The 11,045-nt window shown below is 42.5% G+C and overlaps 1 protein-coding gene across 1 annotated transcript in view; it reads right to left on the bottom strand.

Moving 5' to 3' along the window:
* PRPS2 (phosphoribosyl pyrophosphate synthetase 2) overlaps window positions 1-11,045 on the bottom strand; it is a 33,901-nt gene that overhangs the window by 21,207 nt on the left and 1,649 nt on the right. The window contains exon 2 of the mRNA XM_019651233.1: window positions 6,492-6,675. Coding sequence (XP_019506778.1) covers window positions 6,492-6,675 — 184 coding nt within the window. The remainder of the gene's footprint in view (window positions 1-6,491; window positions 6,676-11,045) is intronic.

An 11,045-nucleotide genomic window follows, 5' to 3' on the forward strand; every position in this document is an offset into this window, starting at 1 on the left:
AAGGACAGAGTACTGGCTGAGCATTTGGCCCCTACCATTTGGGACCATCTGCTTAAATACTGACGTGAGAAGATACGGGTATGGATGTCAGAGTTCACAGCTAGAGTATGTAGTCCACAAGGACAAAGATTTGGTTTTGGAGATTTTCATATCATCCATAGCACATAGCTCTGTACCTTGCATACGATAGTTCTTTGATAAATATTTCATAATAGAAATCTCTGTAACACCAAGTTTCCAAGGCTTTATCATTAGCCTCACTGATTGTGAGAATTATTAGGTTTGACAAAATTCCAAAATAATTTTTTAAAAAAATTGAACCTTGGGACTTCTTTGTAATAGAATCTGACTCTCAGTGCTAGTCAATTTGGGGCTCTTCCTACAATTTTATAACTCAAAAAGATTTCTCTGTTCATCTCTCTCAGTGACGTCAAGCATTTTTATTTCCGAGATGCAAACCACAGGGGTAGCCTCTAAATCCACACTTTCTGCTTTTCCTCTTAAGACCTTGTTTACAAATTTGGTTTTTGCACTGTGTTTCATAATTTGGCTCAATATCCAACGAAATCTTGCAGAAAAAATGATTTATAAGTTAACTGATTTTACATCCAATAAAGGAAAAAACTAGTATGGTATTTCAACAAAGGTAGAGTCAAGATACAGTAGTCAAAAATAAAACATTTGACTCCCCTAACGAAAACTGGATAAAGATCAAGCGTTCTGTGAACCAGCCCAATCATGACAAAGACTCTCCAGCTATTTCAGATCTTATTCAATGTATCAGACACCACCCTGCTAAAAGATTATATTAGACAACTTTGAAAAATGTACAAGATTGTAGAAATTTGTGTCAGGACAACTGTCCTCAATGTTTCCAGTTAAGGAATAAAAAGAAACAATTTTATCATTGAAAAAAGAACATAACCTTGAAAATAGTTTTGAAAAAAGCCACAAGTTCTCTATTGCCCCTGAAGTAATTATCTCCAGCCTTGCCCACATCTTACTGTTTTTACTGCACCTCTTACTGTTTTTACTGGGAAAAGCCACTAGCAGCTATTGAGGGTCCACTAGAGCAGGGGTCAGCGAACCCGGGCCCACGGGCCAAGCCCAGCCTGTGGTCTGTTTTTGTACAACCTGTGAGATATGAAACATTTTTAAGTGGTTGAAGAAACAATCAAAAGAAGAACATACTGTGACATTTGAAAAGTACATGAAATTTATATTTCAATGCCCATAAATAGTTTTTCTGGAACACAATGGCACCCCTTCATTTGCATGATATATGGCTGCTTTCATGCCAAAGTGGTGGAGTTGAGCCATTTGTCTCTACCCAGTGGTCTGCAAAGCCTAAAAAAATTGACACCTAGCTGTTTTTGGAAAAAGTCTGTGAAGCAGTTTATAAATAATAGCAAATATTATCCTTAATTTACAGATGAGGAAACTAAAGACACAAAGAGTTGAAGTTACTTTTACAAAGGACACATTGAGTAAATAACCACACTGAAATTCAAACCTGAGTCCACCTGATTCCAAAATTGGAGCCCCAGAGCTCAGGCCACACTGCGCCACACCTTTTACAATGAATACCATGTCATCATCATTTTCCACGTATTACATTGTGCTGATATGGCAACTTCATGAAACCATTCCTTCACTGTCAGAACTTGTACCTGGTTTCTTGCACATATAAATAAAACCAAAAATAAAACTGTACAGATGTGCAGGGCTTGCTTAAGATGATGCAGTGAGATTAAAAATAAGGAAATAAGCTTTGAATATGATTAAAAGGCTCCAGTTTTTTCTGGGCTTCTTTGCAGCTATCAATTACCAGGAACTTCTATGCCGTAGATGTCACAGGCAATACAGTTCTATGGGAGGGAAAAGACAAGAGGAAGTCTGGGAGGGCTGCCCAGGGCTCATCCTCTGGCCAAGGAGGAGAAGTTTCTTTCTGAGCCTAGACAGCAAGTGTGGCCCATGACTTCCCATCACATGCAAACACGACATGGCTGTTAGCCTATCTAAGCAAGCTAAAAGCGGGGAGAAGTGCCTCCCTCATCACTCTGCGTCTCCCAGCTCATCCTCACAGGTAAATGAAGCCAGTACTAAACGCTTGATACCCTCACTTCAATACAGTTCCCCAATACAAAGCCAATCCATTTGATATAGGGAAAGAAATGCATAGTTAGAGAAATTCTCAAGAGCTATGAGCAGCAATTTTAAAAATACAAAAGCATACCTCAAATGATAGACAAAAGGAAGAATTTCCTTTTTGACCAGTTTGGTGAAAGAATGAAACCGTCTCTCTCCTTATAATACAAGTCACACTAATTACTACCGACATGTCAGAAATAACAGTGCCCGAACAATCTACTTGTCTTGGCCACCTCCAACATCAGTCCCAAAGCTAGAGGCCTATAAAAGGGTGGCCATGTGTCAGACTCGCCTGGGACAGCTGGGGTGGACACTTGTTTCCTGGTATAATTACTCACAGAGCCCCTTCAAGCTCTTAAGTGTCTTGGCTTAGATGATAAATTATATATAATAATGACCCTACCTCAAAGCTTGAACTGTCCTGAAAATATCCACTTATTAATACATCAAGGGCTTCTTTCAAGGCCCCCTGGAGTGGGCTGAATGGTGGCCCCAAAGATATCAGATCCTAATCCTTAGAACCTGTTTAACTGTTAACTTACTTGGAAACAGGATCTTTGCAGATGTGATTAGTTATGGATTTTGAGATAAGGAGATTATCCTGGAGGGCCCTAGATGGGATCACATGTATCTTTTTTTTCTTTAAAGATTTTATAGAGAATTAGGGAAGGGGAACAGCCAAGTTGTTGTCCTTCAGGGTTAGTTGTGGGGGGCGCAGCTAGCTCAGCTCCAAGTCCAGTCGCCATCCAGCCACCTGTCGGCAGCTCGCAGCCACTCAGCTCAAGGTGCTGTGTTCAATCTTAGTTGCAGGGGCAGGGGCGGGGGTGCGTAGCCCCCATCCCATGCGGGAGTCTAACCGGCAACCTTGTTGTTAGGAGCATGTGCTCTCACTGGCTGAGACATCCTGCTACCTATTGGCAGCTCAGCAGCAGCTCAGCTTGGGCTCAACTCACTGGCCCATGTGGGAATCGCCGGTGACCCTGTTGCTCAGAGCTCGCGCTCTTAACCAACTGAGCCACTCGGCCAGCCCCCAATCACATGTATCTTTAAAGAGGGAGATTTGACAGAGACAAGACCATGTGAAGACGGAAGCAGAGGATGGAGTGATGCAGCCACAAGGAACGCAGCATCTATCAGAAGCTGGGACAGACCAGGAAGGATCCTTCCCCAGAGCCTCTGGATGAATGTGGTCCTACCACACCTTGACTTTTCTTTCTTACTTTTTAAGATTTTATGTGGGAATCGAACCAGTGACCCCATTGCACACAGCTCACGCTCTTAACCATCTGAGCCACTCGGCCTGCCCACACCTTGACTTGAAACTCCTGGCCTCAGAAGTGCAACAGAATATACTTCTGTTGTTGTAAGCCACCTAGTTTACGGCAATTTATTATGGCAACAACAGGCAACTAACACAGCCCTCCAAGACTGCTTCTTCTCTACTAGTTTCTCTAATATGCCACACAATTTGTGGTCTCAGGATTCCCTCAGCTGCTATTCGTAGTTTCTCAACTGTTATCACATCCTTGCTTCTGTGCTGTGGACAATCAACGTCTTACTTCTTTCATCAGCAGCTACATTCGGAAAGTTGGGGAATCATCTGATTGAGTTTAAAAGCAGCCACCATGTTGTCTCCCAGATACACACTTACAGCACAATGACAAAGAAAGGGTGAAAGGGAGGAAAGAAACAAGTGCTCGAAATGGCGCAGATGGCAAACCCTTCTACACATCCCACAATGGGAAAATGGATCAAGCGCCAGTCAGACAACACAGCTCCACAGAACAGCTAAACCCACATGAATTTTCAGAACTCCATGGGGCTCTTTTTTGTCAGCACAGTGGCAGGGGGCACTGTTGGCAATCAAGGGCCAGAGGCCAGGAGCGCGTCACATCCCCTGGGAGGCAGGAGACCGGCCAGTGCTCACTTCTCTGTACAACAAAGACAGCATTATGAATGCACTTAAGAAACAAAGTTTGCAAATGCAACCTTGGAAACCATCACAAACCGGTGACTTGCAAACAAAGAATGTGGGCATCTCAAAATTTGTATCTGTTAAAGAACAAGTTAGGTTACAAATCAGTGGGAAAGGGCCTTGTAATGATAAAAGGAATCGTTTATTTAAGATACCATTATCAAATATCTTAGCCCCAAATGCAAAAGCTACTAGAAGTGAAAGGAGGACCTGATTACAAATTACAGGACATACAATTGACTAAACCTCTTGCTACCTGAAGAGACGTAATAGCACAATACTAGTTATCTTTGTGACATGGACAAGGACAAAGTGCTAAAGCATCCTGTGGAAACACACAGATGGGGGGAATCGCTAGGACAAGAGACTCCGCTGATGGGACAAAATGAACTGAAATTTAGCAGCTAAAAATACACATAAAACTTTGAAATCAAAGTTTAGAATGAAAGGAGCTCCATAAATAACAAGTGGGCTTCATAGAAGCATATGTAACCTAAGGTTTTGGCTACCTTATCTAAAGTTAAGTCACCATACACACACACACACACACACACACACACACACGACCAATCAATACTCTAATCCAGGGGCCGGCAAACTGTAGCCTGAGGGCCAAATCTGGCTGGTCACTGTACTGCTTGTGAGCTAATAATGGTTTTTACCTGACTAAATAACTGGAAAAAATCAAAAGAACGTTTCATGGCATGTGACAAGTATATGAAATTCACATTTCAATGTCCATAATAAAAATGTTATTGGACTACAGCCATGCCAATCATTCACATACTGTCTGTCTCTACCTTTGAGATACAACCTGAGTTCAGTAGGAACAACAGAGAACATATAACCCTTTATAGAAAAACTTTGCCGACCCCTTCTGATCTATATGTGGCAAATTATATGTCAAGTGCAGAATAGAGTTCTGGAAATCAAGGGTTCAGAGAGAAATTAACTAAGCTGTGTTCAGCATGGAGTCTGGGAATGACAATGCCTTGGTATATGAATTCAAATTCATAAAGGGATTTTTTTCATACATGAGGGAATCTTGTGTGCTGTTTAGAAATTCACATTGTTTCAGAAAATGAATTACGGAGATAAATGGATGTACTGGGGAAAACCTTTCTCACAATTTGTCACAACACAGAACAGCAGTGTGTCTTGTAAACTGGAAAGATTCATGCGGAACCTGACCTAACAACTACTCATAAGATATTGAGGGGATAAGAGCTTCCAACTTGATCCCTGTGGTGGGTTGAATGGTATCCCCCGAAACTCATGTCCACCCAGAACCTCAGAATGTAATCTCATTTGGAAATAGGGTCTCTGCATATATAACTAAGGTAAAGATCAAGATGAGATCACTCTGGATTAGGGTGGACCCTAAATCCAATGACTGTCCTTTTATAAAACAGGAAACCACAGAGACAGAGGGAAGAAGGTCATGTGAAGACAGAGGCAGAGATGGGAGTGATGCCACCAGAAGCCAAGGAATGCCAGAGGCCATCAGGACCCAGAAGAGGCAAAGAAGGCTTCCCCTAGTCTTCAGAGGAAGTGCAGCCTGCCAACACTTAGCTTTCCAATGTTTGGCCTCCAGAACTGAGAGAGAATACATTGCTGTTGCTTCAAGCCACTCAGTTTGTGGTAATTCATTATGGCAGCTCTAGGAAACTGATACAACTCCCTTTGAAGTTCCCATCAAACTCCAAGTTCTCTGATTTTTCTTGAAGTCAAAGACCATATCTTCTTCAATTTCTTCTAGAAACTAAAGAGTCTCCTAGAGTGTTAATGTTGCTAAAAGAATAACTCGACATTAGCTTCATTCTTCTTGATAAGTTAATAAGAAATAATGGTATATTCTTAAAATCAAACCTTTCATTTCAGGTAATTGTGTATTCACACGCAGCTGTTAAGAAATAATGCAGAGATCTGGCATGTCCTTCACCCACTTTCTCCTCATGGTAATATTTTGCAAAACTACGGTAGAGATCACAGCCCGGAGCTGGCATTGATACAGTCTAGGGATCTGCTTCTATCTCCCCCAGGGTTTGTGCTCACTGGGTGGGTTGGGGGTAGGTATCTAGTTCTAGCTACCACCAAAGCTACACAACGATTTCACCCCAAAGACTATAATGGTATTTTCCTCCGGGTAAAAATCTGCTTTATCTGTTTCTGGATCTATAAATATTAACACGATGGCTGGGTCAAAGACAAACCTTTGAAAAAGCCAAGGTGAGAAAGCGTATTTACTCGATCATTAAAATACAAGGTAAACATTTCCCAGATATTCTGCGGTAATGTGAGAAACAAAAATGTAAGCGATAGATAACCCGGAGCAGGTTCCTCCAACAGGACACAGCTCTTGTACCTTGTCCTTTTTATCTTGTCGGGCGTACGGAAAGCACGGGATCACCGCGGTCACCCTGGACGACGACGCGATCTTGCAGGCGTTGATCATGATGAGAAGCTCCATCAGGTTGTCGTTGATCTCGCCACAGCCACTCTGGATGATGTAGACATCTTCCCCTCTCACGCTTTCACCGATCTCAACACTAGGAAAGGAAAAACACCATCCATTAACGTGAAAGCATATGTGTGTTGTGGGCGTCCCCAGGACCACCCCCAGGTTTGATGATTCGCCAGGACTCAGCATATAAATACAGGTGTACTCACAGCTCCAACTACAGCAAGAGGATACAGAACAAAGTGGGCAAAGGGAATAGGTGCACAGGGCGAAATCCAGGTGTAAGCTTCCAAGAGTCATCCTCAGTAGGGTGACACAGGTTGAGCTTAATTCCCCCAGCAACGAGCTGTGACAACACACGTGAAGCGCTGGTTGTCTACCAAGGAAGCTCATTAGAGACTCAGTGCCCGGGGGGTTTAATTGGGGAGCTGGCCATGTAGGCACCCTCTGCCTGGCATTTACCAAAACTCCAGACTCCCAGGCATTCAGCATTAATTAACCCTCCGTCAGGTGCAATGCATTTACTAGATGCGTGTATGACATTTATTTATTTAAATTGAAAATGAATGAAAATAATATATAAGTATGCTTATTATTTATTCAGAATGAAATTTTAATTTGCCACAAAGTAAAAACAATATGTTTATTACATAAATTCAGTATAAAAATGAACAGAAATTCAAAACAATCTGTGAGATCAGTTGCGCCTGACGGAGGGTTAGGCACGGTGTCCGCTGGATTTAGCAGTGAGACATCCCTATCACGGAATGGAGGGAACCCTCGCAAAAGCTAAGTTCCCAGGCGCCAGCCGAGGGCCACCTCGCCAGCAGGCCTTTCTCATGTACAAGATCTTACATGCTCTTTAGAAATTTGTCTCGGCCTAGCTAATGTTAACTCTTTTCTGTTAAATATTATATTTAGTCTTGTAATTTTTATTAATGTTACATATACACACTGCTTAAAAGATTCAAATCATTCTGTAAGGCTTATAACAAACAGCTCAGAGGCAACCAGTTTCAACTCCTGATATGGTTTTTCGATGTTTATCTTCAAGTCTCTAGCTGATGTGTCTGGATTGCTTCATCCTGATTTCTTATTTTTAGGCATCATGTGTTGACGCATCACTATGAAGATGAGGATTTAACTCTATTTCCTCCCCATCCCATCACCTGAATCATTGCAGCCTCCCTCTCTACCTGGTCTGGCCATCATCCCAACACAGATCAATATTCTAACCAGAGCTGAGCGCATATAGGGAACTTAAAGCAAAATTTATAGTTATTTCCCTTTTAAGCACAAGCTGTTTTTTTGGGGGGGGGGGGGGGGAGGGTTGTTTACCCTAGAGGAAATTATCCTACCTTTTGATCTGCTAAGTTTTCTGAGTACTGAATACACAATCCAGCCTAAATTACTGGCTAACAAGCTTAAGTCCAGGACGTTGGAGGCCTCAAGTGCCATCAGAGGCCTCAAGTGCCGACTCTGAGACTTCATCGTCTCACTCGAATCTCCCCCAGTTGTCTGACCTGCCCAGCTGCCCTCCGGGAAGTCCCTCCACCCCTGTCCATCATTTCATTTTCCACTTTCCATACCTGTTCCGTGCTTCTTTGCTTTGCTGACTGGCATCCTCCAGTAGCTTCTTGAGAAAGAGTAAATGAGAGCTTTGAAAGGCTTCGAAACAGCATGTTGGAAAATTTCTGTATTTTGGGTATACGATTCTGAGTGTTCAACCTGAGAGCGAGCCCGCCCATCGCTGGCAGGGGCCTTCCATGGCAAGGAAAGCAAACCAGTGCCGTGTGCTCGGGCCGGCCCTTCACCGAGTACCACCTCAGAACCAAGGACACAATCAGCTCTACTACAATGTTTGTTTTGAAAAGGCCAATGTGTTTCAATAATTGATATATTAGAAACAATTTGGGAATAACATGAATTTTGCACTTGCTTTACCACAATCCGTCATCCTGGGGTGAGAATGCAGAAGGCTACACTGCACCCAGCTAAATGGAGCCACTAAGAAATACTCCAAACACACACACACACACACACACATCTGTCACAAGGACAACAGGCACACCCATCCACATCTGGTGTCACAACTTTCTGCACCATTTCAGATCGCCCTCATTCACCCTCCTCACAAGAATGCAAAACCTACAACCCTTCTGAGACCCACTTCAACAAGCAAGCTAAGCTGCGGGTCTTTTTCAAAGGAAAGTACCATATTTACTGTAGTATATATATATATGTTTTAAACATGTAATACATGTGTTTTACTATTTTTATTATATTCCCATCTTTTTTAATACGCCAATGAGGAAGTTTCTGAGTGTTGTGTCCCTAATCCCATTTTTCCCATAACCCCTGTGGTTTTTTACTACATGATTTTGCATAACGTGATTTTTTTTTTTTTTAGCTGAGCCATCCTGCTACCTGTTGGCAGCTCAGCGGCCATAACGTGATTTTTAGGAATGCGTCTGTCACCTTACGGAACTGTTAAAGATGGTACATGCAAAAAAGAAAGCCATTGAATCTTATTTTAAAATTACGAATGAGGCACATAAATAATTTTACCCTAACCCTTTCTCCTGCTATTAGAAGCCAATTATATGCAATGCTATGGTTTTATTAAAAGAGCCAGCTATTTCAAAAGAAAATTTAAATACAAGTGACATTTGGGATACCATATAGTAGCCTATCTGAATCAACAGAAGCTTCTATCTAACTTCAAGTAGGATAATTAGAAGAGAAAAATGAATTGATTCAAGTTGACATGATCTGAAAATGAGTTTTGGCAACAGTGCATATTCTTTCATCCATGCACTATTCTTGCATGGATGAAAATAGTACGATGCCAACCTTAGGATGAGAGGGACAGAATTCTCCGTACTCTCTTCATATTTCGAGTATGAAGGAGCTAAATATAATTCCTTTGTGCACATCATATCAACTGTGGGATGCAGTCAATATGGAAATCACAATACTACATAGCTCAGGGGTTGACAAGCTAAGCCCATGAGCTGAGGATGATGTGATTGGCAGAATAGCCTCCCAAATATGTTTATATCCTAATCCCTCAAACCTTTAAATATGTTAGTTTACATGGCAAAGGGGAAGCAAGGTGGCAGGTGGAATTAAGGTTACTAATCAAACGACCTCAAAGTAAGATTATTCTGGATTGTTCTAGTTGACCAATGTAATCACAGGGGTCCTTAAAAATGGAAAAGGGAAACCGAAATGGTCAAAGACATGTGAGGACTGAAGCAGGGTCAGGAGATGTTATGTTGCTGGCTTTGAAGATGGAAGAAGAAGCCAAGAGCCAAGGAATGTGGGCGGCCTCTAAAAGGTAGGGAAGGCAAGGATGAGATTCTCCCCCAGAGCCTCCAGAATGGGGCCCAGTGGCCCAGACTAGAATGGCACGGCGCAGCAACTGTGGAATATTCACTCTCTGGCCCTTCGCAGAAAAAGTTTGCCAGTTCCTGGTGTGATGACTATTTATCCCAAAATTCCAGCCTCTTTGGTCTATTTTTCCTTAGGAACCTCAATCCACATATGGCTAGCAGTCCAAGGCAGGACAAAAAATGCTATTAACAGGGGCACTTTTTTCCCCAAAGCTATTCGTGCTTCTACTCATAAAGATGTCATGACTGATCTTTATTATAGGACTTTTAAAACTTGTGGCCAGAAGGCAGCATCCATTTGCTGTTCAGATAAAGGATCCTTACTGATCCTGAAATCAGAAGGCTGATGCGTGTATCTGAGTCAACAATGAATGGATGTGGTAATTAAAAAATGGCCACAGGCTCTTTAACACTTTTCCCATCAATAAGATTCCCCTTTGGATCTGGGAGGACTCTGTGCCTGACAATAGAATGTGACAGAAGGGATTCAGCACCAACTTCAGGGCCCAGGCCTTAATAAACTGGTGAATCCTACTTCCTCTCTTTTGGAATACTTGCGCTCAGCACCCAGCTTCCATGCTGGGAGGGGGAAGCTTTGGCAGCCGTGTGGAGAGGCACTGAGGTTCCTAACCAAGCTCCCAGGCAAAAGCTAGTACCAACTTACCCGCCGCATGAGGAAGCCATCTTAGAAGTGGATCCTCCAGCCCCAGTTAATTGTCTCAGATGCTACCACATGAGGCACAAACAAGACTTCCATGCTGAACCCTGCCCAAATTGCAGATTTGACAGTCAAATAAATAATTATTTTACAAACCATGAAATTTTGGAGTGATTTGTTACATAATGAGAGACAACCAGAACTGTGAATCTTACAACATGGCTAACGACTCTGTGGGCAGGTTAACTGACCAGGATAAAATGTTACAACAGACGTTCAGGCACCATCATCAGCGCTATGCTAGGGCATCATGATGGCATTTCAGTGGTCTAGACCAGGGGTCGGCAAACTTTTGAGACGGAAGAGCCACCAGCGGTCAGCAAATTGCGGCTCGCGAGCCACATG

This window comes from Hipposideros armiger, unplaced genomic scaffold, assembly GCF_001890085.2.
Source record: "Hipposideros armiger isolate ML-2016 unplaced genomic scaffold, ASM189008v1 scaffold_155, whole genome shotgun sequence".
NCBI classification, from domain to species: domain Eukaryota; kingdom Metazoa; phylum Chordata; class Mammalia; order Chiroptera; family Hipposideridae; genus Hipposideros; species Hipposideros armiger.